The 16888-nt window shown below is 46.9% G+C and overlaps 1 protein-coding gene across 1 annotated transcript in view; it reads right to left on the bottom strand.

Moving 5' to 3' along the window:
- Positions 1–16888, bottom strand: part of NUP210L (nucleoporin 210 like) — a 119595-nt gene that overhangs the window by 89812 nt on the left and 12895 nt on the right. The window contains exons 4-9 of the mRNA XM_060253906.1: positions 15562–15655; positions 11011–11161; positions 9971–10103; positions 7066–7224; positions 6845–6913; positions 841–947 (exon numbers count right to left, since the gene is read on the bottom strand). Of these exons, the coding sequence (XP_060109889.1) occupies positions 841–947; positions 6845–6913; positions 7066–7224; positions 9971–10103; positions 11011–11161; positions 15562–15655 (713 nt within the window). The remainder of the gene's footprint in view (positions 1–840; positions 948–6844; positions 6914–7065; positions 7225–9970; positions 10104–11010; positions 11162–15561; positions 15656–16888) is intronic.

Below are 16888 nucleotides of genomic sequence, written 5' to 3'. Positions count from 1 at the left end.
TGAAAGGGCAGCTGCTTTGAGAGCCCTCTCAGCCCCACCCACCTCACAGGGTGTCTGTTGTGGGGAAGGAAGGGAAAGGAGATTGTGAGCCACTCTGAGATTCGGAGTGAAGGGCAGGATATACATCCAATAGAGAGCCAGTTTGGTGTAGTGGTGAAGTGCACGGACTCTGATCTGGGAGAACCGGGTTCGATTCCCCACTCCTCCACTTGCACCTGCTGGCATGGTCTTGGGTCAGCCATAGCTCTCGTAGGAGTTGTCCTTGAAAGGGCAGCTGCTGTGAGAGTCCTCTCAGCCCCACCCACCTCACAGGGTGTCTGTTGTGGGGGAGGAAGGGAAAGGAGATTGTGAGCCGCTCTGAGACTCTTCGGAGTGGAGGGCGGGATATAAATCCAATATCCCCATCTTCTTCTTCTTCTTCGCACTTAAACCCTACACCAAACTGGCTCCCAGACGTTGGCTACCCTATCCAAGTGAGAAGCTCAGGCAAGGAAAACTCCCTCGCTGTTTCTGCAAAGCATCTACCTACAAGTAAGTCCAGCTGAACGCAGCGGGAATACGCACAGGACTGAGTCGGTATGCATAGGACTGTATGGCTGGATATTAGGAAAATTTTTTTACAGTATGGATCAGCCACCTGGGGAGGTGGTGAGCTCCCTCTCGCTGGCAGTCTTGAAGCAGCAGCTGGACGAACCCTTGTCAGGGATGCTCTTGGCTGATCCTGCATTGAGCAGGGGGTGGGACTAGATGGCCTCTAGGGCCCCATCCAACTCTGTGATTCTACTGCAAATCAACCTTTGATTCTGGGAGCTCCTGAGCTTTTTTTTTGCACCTACTCACATCAGATGGGTAGATCTTAGAGCTTGACTTATCATACACTTCAACTGTGATGGCGTATGCTCGTTTCACTTCGAGGATCCACCTGTTTCCGGGCTGGACTGAGAAACCTACAGGCGATAGTCCGAAGGGAGCCAATAAAAAAAAGTTTTAAAAATTATGGGGTGATTTTTAACGATTACTAACAATATTTGGCAGTGAGCTCATGCATGGTCCACGATGACGTTTGCTTGGGCAGCCACAGAACTGATTACCTACATTGGTCCATGGCCCACTTGATGATTCCTTCAGCTGCTCTGCTGAAAGCACAAGCACTTATCTTTTTAAATGCTACACTTTATAATAACAGACATTATTCCTGGAATGTGGCAGCCGTTCTACTCCCCTCTAAAACGGGAGCAGCACCTAGACCATTCAACAGAAGAGCTGCGTGGATAGGTGCATGAACATAATATGCTTACATTTACACTGATGTACGCATATGTGTGCAGTCTGTTTCCAGTAGGAAGTAGCCCTCAACAAAAAAGAGGGATCACGTATGATTCCCCTTATAGCAGGAATGTCAAACATGCGGCCCAGGGGCCAAGTCAGGCCCCCGGAGGGCTCCTATCAGGCCCCCGAGCGACTGGCTGTGCTCTGCTTCCTTCTCCCTCTCTCTTGCTTCCTTCTGCATCACAGCTTCCTTTGCCAGGCTTGCTCAATCACAGAGTTACAGAGTAAAGCCTCTATTTTCTCCTCTGGCTGAGGCTCCTCCCTTGAGAAGGAAGGGGGGAGGAAGCGTATGCTTTGCCAGGCTCTCTCAATTGTACAGCAGAGGTACTAAGCCAAGCCTCTCTCTCTTCTGTTGGCTGAGGCTCCCCCCTCTCCCAGTCCTCTGGGGAAGGAAGGAAAGAGTCAGAGTTTCCTTTGCCCAGTTCCCTGGAACCCATGGGAGAAATACAAAGAAAGCATCTTTAAGACCAATAAGTGCTAACGTTTTAAGTTTTTTAAAAATATATATATCTGTGTTTGTCTGTGTTCTTTATAAAATTTATATCTCTGCTACCTAATCTTACATAGGTACACACATGGCCCGGCCTGACATGGCTCAGCCCAACCTGACACGGCCCGGCCCAACAAGGTCTCATTTATGTCAGATCCGGCCCATGTAACAAATGAGTTCGACACCCCTGCCTTATAGCATCAGACTATCGAATATATGCAACTGCTGTGTACTAAAATCAGAACTCACACTAAATCAAATGCTTCTTTACCCAATGAGGAATTAACATGTGGGATTCACTGCCACAAGACGTGATGGTGGCTACAGGCATCAGTTGCTATGAGCCATAAGGTACAGAAGAAATGCTAAGTCTGGGGCAGTGATGCTCTGTGTTCTTAGTGCCTTGCAGGCCACTGAGGGAGGGCTTCTGGAGCTCTGGCCCCGCTGGTGGATCTCCTGACGGCACTTGGTTTTTGGCCACTGTGTGACACAGAGTGTTGGATGGGATGGGCCACTGGTCTGATCCAACAGGGCCTCTCTTACGTTCTTAGACCACTTGCCCATGAAGATCAGCACTGTCTACTCAGACAGACAGAGTCTTCCCAGCAGCTCAGGCAGAGCTCTTTCACATCACCTTCTACTAGGGCTGCCAATCCCCAGGTGGGGACAGGGGATCCTCCAGTTTGGAGGCCCTCCCCCCACTTCAGGGTCATCAGAAAGTGGGGGGGGGGGAGGGAAATGTCTGCTGGGAACTCAATTATTCCCTATGGAGATTGATTCCCATAGGGTATCACTGAGAATTGATCCGCAGTTGTCTGGAACTCTGGGGGGGGGGGCTGTTTTTTGAGGTAGAGGCACCAACTTTTCAGCATAGCATCTAGTGCCTCTCCCCAAAAAACCCTCCAAGTTTCAAAAGGATTGGACCAGGGGGTCAAATTAAGAGCCCCAAAAGAAGGTGCTCCTATCCATCATTATTTCCAATACATTTAGAAAGCGTGCGGTCCCTTTCAATATGATGGCCAGAACTCCCTTTGGAGTATAGTTATGCTTGTCACAACCTTGTCCCTGGCTCCACTCCCAAAGTTTCCAGATATTTCTTGAATTGGACTTGGCAACCCTACCCTCTACCTTTCACAGGAGATGCTGGGGACTGAACCTGGGACCTTCTGCATGCCAAGCCGATGCTCTATCACTGAGCTACACCCCTCCCTGATCTATGTAGCCCAACCCTGTTATCCAGGTGGCAGTTTCTCTCTTTTATCTAGCCCAGCTATCAGTGATCCTTTAAATTCACTGCCACAGGAGGTGGTGGCAGCTACAAGCACAGAAAGCTTCAAGAGGGGACTGAAATATACGGAGCAGAGGTCCATCAGTGGCTATTAGCCACAGGGTATAGATTGAAGGGTATAGATAGGTCATGTTAAAGATCCTACAAGCTAGGCTTCAGCAGTATGTAGATCGGGAACTACCAGAAGTTCAAGCTGGGTTTCGGAGAGGTAGAGGAACTAGAGATCAAATTGCCAACTTTCGATGGCCTATGGAGAAAGCACGGGAGTATCAGAAAAACATCTATTTCTGTTTCATTGACTACGCTAAAGTCTTTGATTGTGTGGATCACAACAAACTGTGGTAAGTCCTTAAAGAAATGGGAGTACCAGACCACCTCACATGTCTCCTGAGAAACCTGTATAAGGGTCAAGAAGCAACTGTCAGAACGGGATATGGAACAACTGATTGGTTTAGAATAGGAAAAGGAGTTCGACTAGGATATATATTGTCACCCTGCTTATTTAATTTATATGCAGAGTACATCATATGGAATGTTGTCCTGGATGAAGCAGAAGCCAGAATTAAGATTGCCGGGAGGAACATCAACAACCTCAGATATACAGATGACACCACTCTAATGGCAGAAAGTGAGGAGGACCTAAAGAACCTCTTGTTGAAGGTGAAAGAGGAGAGCACAAAAGTAGGCTTGAAATTCAACATTAAAAAAACTAAGATCATGGCATCTGGCCCCATCACACCTTGGCAAATAGAAGGGGAAGACATGGAAGTCGTGACAGACTTCACATTTCTGGGATCCAAAATCACTACAGATGGTGACTGTAGCCATGAAATTAAAAGATGTTTGCTCCTTGGGAGGACAGCTATGGTGAACCTGGGAAGTATAATAAAAAGTAGAGACATCACCCTGCCAACAAAAGTCCGTACAGTCAAAGCGACGGTATTCCCAGTAGCAATGTATGGCTGTGAGAGCTGGACTATAAGGAAGGCCAAGCGCAGAAGAATATATGCTTTTGAGATGTGGTGCTGGAGAAGAATCTTGAGAGTCCCTTGGACTGCAAGAAGATAAAATCAATCAGTCCTAAGGGAAATCATCCCAGACTGTTTCCTGGAAGGTCAGATGCTGAAGGTGAAGCTCAAATACTTTGGCCACCCAATGAGAAGGGAGCACTCCCTGGAGAAGACCCTGATGCTGGGAAAGACAGAAGGCAAAAGAAGAAAAGGACGGCAAAAGATGAGATGGCTGGACAGTGTTACTGATGTAACAAACATGAATTTGAGCAGACTTCGGAGGATGGTGGAAGGTGGAAGACAGGAGGGCCTAGCGTGACTTTGTCCATGGGGTCGCAAAGAGTTGGACTCAACTGTGCGATTGAATAACAACATAGATTGAACCTCTCTGTCTGGGCAGTGATGTTCTGTACTCTTGGTGCTGGGGGGGTCACAGTGGGAGGGCTTCTGGAGTTCTGGCCCCACTGGTGGACTTCCTGATGGCGCCTGATTTTTTATTTTTTTTTGGCCCCTGTGTGACACAGAGTGTTGGACTGGATGGGCTATTGGCCTGATCCAACATGGCTTCTCTTATGTTCTTATGTTGAACTCAAAGTTGAACTTGTGGATCTTCTAACAAAAATCTGTAATCTTTCATTGAAATCTGCCTCCATTCCTGAGGACTGGAAGGTAGCAAATGTCACCCCCATCTTTAAAAAAGGTTCCAGAGGAGATCCGGGAAATTACAGGCCAGTCAGTCTGACTTCAATACCGGGAAAGTTGGTAGAAACCATTATCAAGGACAGAATGAGTAGGCACATTGATGAACACGGGTTATTGAGGAAGACTCAGCATGGGTTCTGCAAGGGAAGATCTTGCCTCACTAACCTGTTGCATTTCTTTGAGGGGGTGAACAAACATGTGGACAAAGGAGACCCAATAGATGTTGTTTACCTTGACTTCCAGAAAGCTTTTGATAAAGTTCCTCATCAAAGGCTCCTTAGAAAGCTTGAGAATCATGGAGTAAAAGGACAGGTCCTCTTGTGGATCAAAAACTGGCTGACTAATAGGAAGCAGAGAGTGAGTATAAATGGGCAGTCTTCGCAGTGGAGGACGGTAAGCAGTGGGGTGCCGCAGGGCTCGGTACTGGGTCCCATGCTCTTTAACTTGTTCATAAATGATTTAGAGTTGGGAGTGAGCAGTGAAGTGGCCAAGTTTGCGGATGACACTAAATTGTTCAGGGTGGTGAGAACCAGAGAGGATTGTGAGGAACTCCAAAGGGATCTGTTGAGGCTGGGTGAGTGGGCGTCAATGTGGCAGATGCGGTTCAATGTGGCCAAGTGCAAAGTAATGCACATTGGGGCTAAGAATCCCAGCTACAAATACAAGTTGATGGGGTGTGAACTGGCAGAGACTGATCAAGAGAGAGATCTTGGGGTCATGATAGATAACTCACTGAAAGTGTCAAGACAGTGTGCGTTTGCAATAAAAAAGGCCAATGCCATGCTGGGAATTATTAGGAAGGGAATTGAAAACAAATCAGCCAGTATCATAATGCCCCTGTATAAATCGATGGTGCGGTCTCATTTGGAGTACTGTGTGCAGTTCTGGTCGCCACACCTCAAAAAGGATATTATAGCTTTAGAGAAGGTGCAGAGAAGGGCAACTAGAATGATTAAAGGGCTGGAGCACTTTCCCTATGAAGAAAGGTTGAAACGCTTGGGACTCTTTAGCTTGGAGAAACGTCGACTGCGGGGTGACATGATAGAGGTTTACAAGATAATGCATGGAATGGAGAAAGTAGAGAAAGAAGTACTTTTCTCCCTTTCTCACAATACAAGAACTCGTGGGCATTCGATGAAATTGCTGAGCAGACAGGTTAAAACGGATAAAAGGAAGTACTTCTTCACCCAAAGGGTGATTAACATGTGGAATTCACTGCCACAGGAGGTGGTGGCGGCCACAAGTATAGCCACCTTCAAGAGGGGTTTAGATAAAAATATGGAGCAGAGGTCCATCAGTGGCTATTAGCCACAGTGTATGTGTGTATATAACATTTTTTGCCACTGTGTGACACAGAGTGTTGGACTTGATGGGCCGTTGGCCTGATCCAACATGGCTTCTCTTATGTTCTTATGTGACACAGAGTGTTGGACTGGATGGGCCATTGGCCTGATCCAACATGGCTTCTCTCATGTTCTTATGTGACACAGAGTGTTGGACTGGATGGGCTACTGGCCTGATCCAACATGGCTTCTCTTATGTTCTTAAATGGTACATCAGTGACAGAACTTGGTACTTTCTGTATATAAAACATAAGCTTTACTAATGAGATATAATCCCTCCCAGGATATATATATATTTTTTGCTACAGAACTCAGCTCCATGTTAGCTAGAGGTCACACGGAATTTGAACCCCTCAACCCAACAGATATGAAGCGAGTTAACAGTTGCATGCCTCGATCGCTGAATCACAATTTCCTGAACATTTTCAGTGGGTATGCCCATCTCCGCCCTTCTCCATTTGGCTCGCAAGAGAAGTGCCAAATACACACTGATACCACAGGGGTTTTTCTTTGAGCTGGCCTGGCGTCGGGGTGTGTGGCCTAATATGCAAATGAGCTCCTGCTGGGCTTTTTCTACCCCAAAAACCTTGCTGATACCAACACCCACATCATCCTCTCCACTGGTGAACAAACAAGCATATACTGGAGCTGGGTACGGATTAAGTAGGAGGGAATCATTTACCCAAAAATCCAGCCTCGACGACATATATGCTGCAATTAGGAAGTCCGGAGGCTGCTCGCATGTGGATGTCTTATTTTTCTCTCTTAAGGAATTCAGCTTCATGGTAAAGTGGGAGAGTAGAAAAGAAAGAGGGATCGGACTCCGCTCGACAACAGGGTGCCCTCGGCCCTTCCGGTGGGACGAGGATGTTTAGGCAGGGAAGAGCGAGCTTGTAAGGATACTTTTGTGGACAAAGACGAGGTTAACCTGTCCCAGCTGCATGGCGGTGACGGTGGCTGTTTCCACATTCAGTTCGGCGACCGGGAGGAGGTCGGATGCACCAGACGCCTTCAGTTCATCCCGCAGCTGGAGTTCGTAATGTTCCAGAGGCAGCTCTGCCTCTGTAGGAGAAAGCAGTTGGAGAACTCGTGGGCAGTCCATGAAATCGCTGAGCGGTTGGGTTAGAACAGATAAAAGGAAGTCCTTCTTCACCCAAAGGGTGATTAACACGTGGAATTCACTGCCACAGGAGGTGGTGGCGGCTATAGGCATAGCCGGCTTCAAGAGGGGATTGGATAAACATATGGAGCAGAGCAGGGCTGCCACTAGGCAAACTAGGCAACTGCCTAGGGTGCTGGCCTTCTGCGGATGCCAAATTGGGTACTCCCATGTGACTTGGTGATGTTATCAGTGCAGGGGAGGGGCACCAGAAGTTAGCTTCACCTAAGGTGCCAGGCAGTCTAGGGACGGCCCTAGAGCAGAGATCCATCAGTGGTTATTTGTCACAGCGTATTGATGGAACTCTTTGTCTGCGGCTATTTATGCTTGGGGCGGCATAGAATCATAGAGTTGGAAGGGACCTCTAGGGTCATCTAGTCCAACCCCCTGCACAATTCAGGAAACTCACAAATACCTCCCCCTAAATTCACAGGATCTTCATTGCTGTCAGATGGCCATCTAGCCTCTGTTTTAAAACCTCCAAGGAAGGAGAGCCCACCACCTCCCGAGGAAGCCTGTTCCACTGAGGAACCGCTCTAACAGTCAAGAAGTTCTTCCTAATGTTGAGCCGGAAACTCTTTTGATTTAATTTCAACCCACTGGTTCTGGTCTTACCTTCCGGGGCCGCAGAAAACAATTCCACACCATCCTCTATAGGACAGTCCTTCTAGTACTTGAAGACGGTGATCATATCACCTCTCAGCCGGCTCCTCTCCAGGCTAAACATGCCCAGCTCCTTCAACCTTTCCTCAAAGGACTTGGTCTCCAGATGCCTCACCATCTTCGTCGCCCTCCTCTGGACCCATTCCAGCTTGTCTATATCCTTCTTAAAACATGGTGCCCAAAAGTGAACACAAGACTCCAGGTGAGGTCTTATCAGAGCAGAGTAAAGTGGGAGGACTTCTGGTGTCCTGGCCCCACTGGTGGACCTCCTGATGGCACCTGGTTTTTTGGCTACTGTGTGACAGAGTGTTGCTGGATGGGCCATTGGACTGATCCAACATGGCTTCTCTTATGTTCTTAACCTCAATTGATTCTTCACTGCCAGAGTTGCTACAACAAGCATATTCCTTAAAGAGTCTCTCCCTCCCACCCAAAAAAACCCCCCTCAATTCAGCCTCCCGGAAGAAGAGCACAGAAGCCATGGCCTACGATCGCCCTCCGCTTTATTATTTATCAAAACATTCTTATGCTGCTTTTTGGCACTGAAGTGCTCACAGGCCAGCCATGGAAACAAATGGATACAACAACTTTCTTCTCCCCAAAGAATCTAACTGTTCATTCTAGCCATCCGCAGAGGCTAGACGGGTGGCAACCCCAGGGCTTTTTTTTTTAGCAGGAACTCCTTTGCATATTAGGTCACGCCCCCCCTGATGTAGACAATCCTCCCTGTAAGCTCTTGGGAGGATTGGCAACACAAGAGGGGTGTGGCCTAATATGCAAAGGAGTTCCTGCTACAAAAAAAGCCCTGGGCAACCCAAGGAAGGGCCTTCTCTGTCATAGCACCAAAACTTTGTGACTCCCTCCCCAGGGAGATTTGTCTGCCTCCCTCTGCTGGTGTCTTCTGTCAGTGGGTGAAGACTTTTTTGGCTTTGTCTAACATAACCCAAAATAATGACAATTGGCCTCCTCCCTGATTCTTCTGGTTGTTGTTGTTGTTTTTTACAGATTATATAATTTGAAATGTTGTTGTTCAAATGTTTTCATGTGCACTGTCTTGGGGACCCTGCTGATCGGGTGGAAAGGCAGCAGAAGCATGTTTTAAATAAATCAATCACACAGAAAGAAAAACAATAGATCTAGAAGCTAAACTATGTAGCAGCTAAATGAGTCCTAGGTCCAGAAAGGCTGAACACCACTGACTAAGGGTATTATATAGACCAGGGGTGTCCAAACTTACTTAATGTAAGAGCCACATAGAATAAATGTCAGATGTTTGAGAGCCGCAAGACATGAACAGATGTTTGAGAGCCAGAAGGAAGGAAGGAAGGAAAATAGGTGATGGGAGGGAGAGGTGAAAAGAAAGCAACTTTAACTATAAATGCATTCTCCAAGCTACTGGCTGGTTGGCTTGGAGAAGTGATTTAAAGAGACAAATGCCTTCTCCAAGACAGCCGATGGGGCGGTGGGGGCTTCAAGAGCCACACAATGTGTGTGAAAGAGCCACATGTGGCTCCTGAGCCACAGTTTGGCCACCCCTGATATAGACTAAGGCTGATTCCGCATTCACATTTCTCTGGGGCAGGCTTCCGTTTCTGTGCGGAGCAAGCTGACAATTTTGCATCAGTTGCTCCGCGCTGCCATTTTGCGCGGGGCAAACCCGTGATTTGCCATGCTGCAGTGTAAACCTGAAAACACAGGTCCACCCTGAGGTGTGGCGAATCACGGGTTGCCCCGTGCAAAATGGCGGCGCAGAGAAACTGGTGTGAAATCACCAGCTTGCTCCGCACAGAAACGGAAGCCTGCCCCTATGCGAGGTGAGTGTGGAATCAGCCTAACTGCAATCCTAAGCAGGTTTATGCTTTTCTAAGGCCACTGAAGTCAATGGGCTGAGAAGAGCACAGTTCTACTGAGGACTCCACTGTAAGTCTCATTTGGAACAGACTGTCCACATATACAGGAAAATGCAAAAATGACTGATGGGCGTACCTGTGATCTTCCCCTGAACTACTTTGCCAACTCTGTACCTAATGTAAGCTCCGACCAATAGGGAGACGTCGTAGGAGGGTATTAAGAATATGTTCTCCAGAACCAGCAGACGTACCAAGGCGGCCGCTACTTTCTGATGAAAAAAGAGATCAGAGAGTGAGCAAACAGAGAGAAGCACACCAACCAGCTATAGTGATTTCACTCATCAGAATTATTTCATTCTTCCCAAGTGAAATGAAGACTGACTGATGCTGCCGCTTTTTATTCCCTCGCCTTCCGGGAATGCTAAAGGCTCCTTCTGATGGAGGGAAGTTCCACATTTAGCTTGGCAGAGTAGTTGGTTTCAGAGCCAGTTTGGTGGAGTGGTTAAGTGTGTGGACTCTTATCTGGGAGAAATGTGTTTGATTCCCCACTCCTCCACTTGCAACTGCTGGAATGGCCTTGGGTCAGCCATAGCTCTTGCACTAGGTTGTCCTTGAAAGGGCAGGTTCTGGGACAGCCTTCTCAGTCCCACCCACCTCACAGCGTGTCTGTTGTGGGGGAGGAAGGGAAAGGAGATTGTGAGCCGCTCTGAGATTCAGAGTGAAGGAAAAAAGGAAAGGAAAAGTCCCCTGTGCAAGCACCAGTCGTTTCCGACTCTGGGGTGACGCCGCTTTCACAACGTTTTCATGGCAGACTTTTTACGGGGTGGTTTGCCATTGCCTTCCCCAGTCATCTACACTTTCCCCTCAGCAAGCTGGGTCCTCATTTGACCGACCTCGGAAGAATGGAAGGCTGAGTCAACCTGGAGCCGGCTACCTGAACCAGCTTTTGCTGGGATCGAACTCAGGTCGTGAGCAGAGGGCTCCGACTGCAGTACTGCAGCTTTACCACTCTGCGCCACGGGGCTCCTCTCAGAGCGAAGGGTGGGATATAAATTCAGTATCTTCATCTTTTGTTAAAACCCTTGAAAAGGATTCACTGCCTCCAGCCTCCATAGGCCTCACCCTGGGCTGCCGTCTGAGTACCAGTCTCCTTCGGTCAGCAGAGAGAGAACCCACCTTGTACGTCAGCTCCTGTATTCGGACTTTTACGACCGCTGCGCCTGTCTTTATTCCTGAGACCAGAATTCTGTCTCCTTGTTTCTCCTCTCTTTCCATCTCGACGATGTAGTCCGGCGGAGAATATTCTGCTTCGGAATATTTTAAAATCCTAAAGAGACCAGGTTGGATGTTTACAAAAAGAACCAAGCTCTGTCTTCACGATCCTGCCACTGTGAAGTAGCTCTGGGGAGGCGGGTCTACAGTAGCAGAAGAGAGCTGTGGCTCTCGAAAATTCATGCCCCGGACATCTTGTTGGGACTTTTAAGGTGCTACTTTTTTCCAAGTAACTCTTTCACTGTTATTGGATTAAAGGCACATTTGAAGTCCCACCACAAAATTCAGATATGAGATCGCGTGGGATTAGGAGTGGGGAAAACAGAAAACGAAAGCGATCAGGCCACAATTCATGCATGTCTGTAAGGGCTTGGCTACAGGAGATGGGCTGGGCAATCAGTGTTCCCTCTAAGTCAGGGATGTCAAAATCATTCGTTATACAGGCCGGATTTGACATAAATGAGACTTTGCTGGGCCGAGTCATGTTGGGTCGGGCCACATGTGTTCCTATTTAAGACTAGGTAGCAGAGATATAAACTTTATAAAGGACACAGACAAACACAAAGTTTTATTTTTTAAAAAAAACAACAACCTTAAAGCTTTTTTTTTTTTTAACTTAAACTTAAGCTTAAAATACCCCTCCCCAGTGGCCCTTTAAAGCAGGGGTGTTGAACTCATTTGCTATTAGGGCCGGATCTGATATAAATGAGACCTTGGAAGGGCAGGCCATGTTGGGCTGGGCCATGTGTGTACCTATTTAAGTTTAGGTAGTAGGGATATAAGCTTTATAAAGGATACAGACAAACACAATTAAAGATTTTTTTTTTAAACTTAAACCATGCTTAAAATATTAGCACTCATTGGTCTTAAAGGTGCTTTCTTTGTATCTCTCCCATGGGATCCAGGGAACTGGGCAAGGAAGCTCTGGTGCTTTCCTTCCTTCCCCAGGGGACCAGGAGCCTCAGCCAGTAGAAGGAAGAGAGGCTAGGCTCAGTAGCTCTGCTGTGCGATTGAGAGAGCCTGGCAAAGCAAGTTGTTATGCAGAAGGAAGCAAACGAGAGAGAGAAGGAAGCAGATGACAGCCAGTTGCTTGGGGGCCTTATAGGACCCCTCCAAGGGCCTGATTTGGCCCTCAGGCTGCGTTTGACACTCCTGTTCTAAGCTGAGCGAGTGTGAGCTAGCTTTTTTGTCTTAGCTCAGGAAAAACGGCCGAAGAGCAAACTGATTAATGCAGTAACTCACAACTTTAATACCAGTAGCTCACAAAGCAGATTTTTTGCTCACAAGACTCTACAGCTTAGAGGGAGTATTGCCAGCAATCCTTGCCTCTCCCACATGGCTCCCTAGTAAAGTCCAGCAAAACGGCAAACGTAACAAGGTGTCATTGTGTTTACGGTTTCTTTTTTTAAACAAAAAATAATATTAATGACAAGTGTTTACTGTTTCTCTACCTACTTTCCAATTCATGGACTGTTGTTTGTCAGAACAATATACAGGAAAAAAAACGTGGTTAATTGGCACTAAACAATAAAGAAATTTTAAATACAATCTCACTTGTGGTTACTATTACTCAATTTTCATGTTTTTGGCTGACTCAAGAAAATTTTTTATTTTATTTATTTATTTATTTATGATTTATATCCTGCCCTTTCCACAAAAGTGGCTCAGGGCGGCTTACAATTACAATTAGTTACCAGCATTTTTATATTACAATAAAACTACATATAGCGTGGGACTTAAACAGACTGCAAGCAACCTTCTCAGAATATCACTACGGAGCCCGAAAGTACAGTCCAACAAAAATGGGGATGAAGGTTCCAGATTTCTGTGCTTCGTTTTGAAGATGATCTTCCTCAGATTATGGACTGTTATTAACTTACAAAAGACGTGTTCCATCCCTATATGCTACTATGACAATTATTTTCTGTTTTTTTTCCTGTTATATATATATTTAGTCTTCAGTGTGCGGCAAAATTGCTTTAACATGCTCCCACTCGACCTTTTCTCAGGGACTCAGTCCTTAGCTTATACCAATGGAAAGCATCTGATGAAGAAGACTGAATGTATATAACAGAAAAATAGAGAGAAAATTGTATATTGTTCATACTTACTATGTCTCTTCTTAGTGATATCTGTCGTTCGTCAGGACAAATGCCAAGACATCATACATTTCTTATCCCAGATGTTGGATTAAAGCATAGAATCACAGAGTTAGAAGGGACCTCCAGGGTCATCTTGTCCAACCCCCTGCACAATGTGGGAAATTCAAAATACTTTCCCCCCTATAATATAATGTGTTCAAAGCATCGAGGCGATGAGGTAGCAGGGATAGCAGCTCTTTATTAGAAGCAGCATGGTAAGGGCCACTCCAACAAGGCCAAGCCTATATACAACTCCCGGTTCCCACGAAAGCATGCCATTGGCTCATTCGAACAGGCAGGGAGGCTGTGATTGGTGTAGGACAGCAGGTATTTGGATCCTACTGTCCATTGTTCCCAAGTCCCCAAGCTCTGCTCTCCTGGCTCCAATGAGCCCGGCAGGAATCTTATACTCCAATCCTATACAATAACACCCCCACGACACACACAGTAACCCTTGCTCCATGCCCAGCAGATGGCAAAAACAAAAAACAAACCAACCCAGGATCCCTGGTCAAACTGGCCTGCAGAAAAATTGCTTCCTGAAAGTATTGATCAGCATTTCCCTGGGCGGGTAAGAAAGGACCACGAGAACGAAGCTCTGATGCAACCCTTCCTGTCCTCCCTCTCACGATCGGTCTAAATTCACAGAATCACCATTGCTGTCAGGTGGCCATCCAGCCCCTGCTTAAAAACCTCCCCGCCCACCACCTCCCAAGAAATCCTACGGCTGTGCACGCGACAGACAGTCATGAACCTTTCCCTACCTACCCCTGCACACACATCAGCCATCCGTGACCTCCCACAAGGCACTGCTGGTATTCATGAGACTGCTGTGGACAAAAAGCCATCCGGTGTGGGTTGAAGAGGGGGATGTTTGTACAACAAAGAAGTTCTTCCTCCACCATTCTTCTCCTGCCAGCCTTTCAGGTGGGTTCAGTAGCGAGGTGGGGATGGTTTTATCCCATTCCACTCCACCCCCACCCTGCAATGCTTCAGCCCTCTGCGCCTGGGAACTTTTGGGGCGTGGAGTTCTGGTGTCCCCATGGCAATGTCTTTTCTGTGGGTTGCAAGTGGCTGCTGTGTGAAGAGGAAGGTGGGGGGAAAATCTGCAATCAGCTACATGAAAGCATGCACAGAGATATCCAGCGAAGGAAATCCAGCCTCCAAATAAAGGTATACCTGCCCCATCAGGCAACTACGCCCTCCCTCCCTTGCAGCATCTTGTGCCAGGAAGTGCTTCTCAGAACACTTGGCTATAATACTACTTCTCTGCTTCCTTGGAATCCTTCAGGATCCACCCTTCCCTCAAAGCCTTTAGCCCCTGTTCAAACTGAAATTACCTCTACAAAGGCATATCTGTTTCCACCTCCCTTTGCTGCCACCCAGGGGTGGAATTCTAGCAGGAGCTCCTTTGCATATTAGGCCACACATCCCTGATGTAGCCAGTCCTCCTGGAGCTTACAGTAGGCCCTGTATGAAGAGCCCTGTAAGCTCTTGGAGGACTGGCTACAGGGGTGGAATTCTAGAAGCAGCTCCTTTGCATACTAGGCCACACACCCCCTGATGTAGCCAATCCTCCAAGAGCTTACAGTAGGCCCTGTACCAAGAGCCCTGTAAGCTCTTGGAGGATTGGCTACAGGGGTGGAATTCTAGCAGGAGCTCCTTTGCATATTAGGCCACACATCCCTGATGTAGCCTATCCTCCAAAAGCTTATTAAAAAAGAGCCTTGTAAGCTCTTGGGAGGTGTAATGTACTGAAGTCGGAGACGTTCAGACGGCAACATGCTTTATTAGCGAGTACATCACAAAGACAACATGGCGTGGCCGGGTCCCCTGTTATATACATTTCCTGGAACAACCTACTTCCTGGTCAGGTCCAATCCTGGCCAGCTAAACTTCCCGCCACTGATCGTCATAAGCGGGCTGTGTTCGTCCCTTCTAGGCACCGCCCACAGGCGCGCTGGGCTGTACCTTCCGGGAAGAACGCCAGACACAACAGGAGGACTGGCTACATCAGGGGGGCATGGCCTAATAGGCAAAGGAGCTCCTGCTAAAATCCCACCCTTGCTGCCACCCTTATGTCAAATGTGAGACCGTAAGATCATCATGGCGAGGGCCAATCTTTTTTGTACTCTACAAACCAGAGTGTACTTGGATGGGAGTAAATGAATAACCTATCACAAGTTAGAGTTGCTCAGAGATGCTCAAGGAACCCGAAGCGGGTATGGAATGAAGCCACATCCCTCCACTTGCTAGATCGCGCCAAGCTTTCTGTATCTTTCCCCCCATATTGTTTATCCAGGGTCTTTTTTACCTAATCTTGCTGGACAGCTCCAAGTTTTCCATCTCATCGTCCTTGGCGATGCTCCATTCAAATTCCATCCCTTCCAAGCTACTGAATGTGTTCCCTGTAGATGGAACATCAAATAAGCACTAGCTTAGCTTGAATTTTGAAAGGTATGGTTGGTAAAAGGCATTACGTATGTAATGAGAGCAGAGCTGAGGCTTGCGTGGAAGAGTTATGGGTAACTTCTGGAATAATCTGAGAATGTAAGAAAAATGTAAGAAGCGCCTGGTTAGATCTGACTAAAGCTCCATGAGGTCCAGTCAATGGGCGGTAAGTTCAGGACAAACAAAAGGAAGTACTTTCTTGAGTAATTAAATTGTAAAATTCACTGCCAGTGGATATAGTGATGGCCGTGAGCAGTCAGCTTTAAAAGTCAGTTAGATTCATGGAGGATAGGCCCATCAATAACTAATAGCCATGGTGAGTAAAGGCAACATGTATATTCAGAGACAGTATTCTTTATTCGGTATTCAGTAACTGAAACCTGGTGCTAGGAGGTTACATGAGGGAATGGCCTTGGTCTCTGCGTCTTGCCTGTTGACCTTTCAGGGCAACTGATTGGCCACTGTGTGTAGCAGGGTGCCGGACTAGAGAGACCACTGGTCCAGCAGGCTCTTTTTATATTCTCTGCCAGTGGGACCACAGAGAGCAGGACTGGAGGATCTCTGCCGGCGGGCTGGACAATACAGGCCTTCAAGCACCTTTGTTTCAAGTCTAGGCACCCCTTGAAGCTATTTTAAGTAATGATCATGACCCCATTCTGTGGCAAACCGGAAAAGTTCTCTTTGTCCATTTCCTATATACAACTTAAGGAAACATGAAGTTTAATCTTTGTGATCACCTGCACTAACTACAAAGTGTTCCATTTTATGTGAGGGCGGGAGAGAGGATCCCTGTTCCTCCATGAATCTATCCAATCCAGAAAGAAAGAAAGAAAGAAAGAAAGAAAGAAAGAAAGAAAGAAAGAAAGAAAGAAAGAAAGAAAGAAAGAAAGAAAGAAAGAAAGAAAGAAAGAAAGAAAGAAAGAAAGAAAGAAAGAAAGAAAGAAAGAATCTTTTTCCTCCACAAATCTATCCAATCAAGAAAGAAAGAAAGAAAGAAAGAAATCCCTTTTTCCTCCATGAATCTATTCAAGGAAGGAAGGAAGGAAGTCCACCAGCTTCAAAACCATTCCCCATAACATGCTCCTTTAGTCTACAACAGAGAAGAATGTATATCCAAACATTCTCAGAAGCAGCAGAGGGAAAAAGACACAAGCATAATTTATGGCACAGGGAAGGAGCTATGTTACAAC

This window comes from Heteronotia binoei, chromosome 1, assembly GCF_032191835.1.
Source record: "Heteronotia binoei isolate CCM8104 ecotype False Entrance Well chromosome 1, APGP_CSIRO_Hbin_v1, whole genome shotgun sequence".
NCBI lineage: Eukaryota > Metazoa > Chordata > Lepidosauria > Squamata > Gekkonidae > Heteronotia > Heteronotia binoei.
The sequence above is the reverse complement of the archived record's forward strand: the minus strand, read 5'-3'. Positions and strand labels throughout refer to the sequence as shown.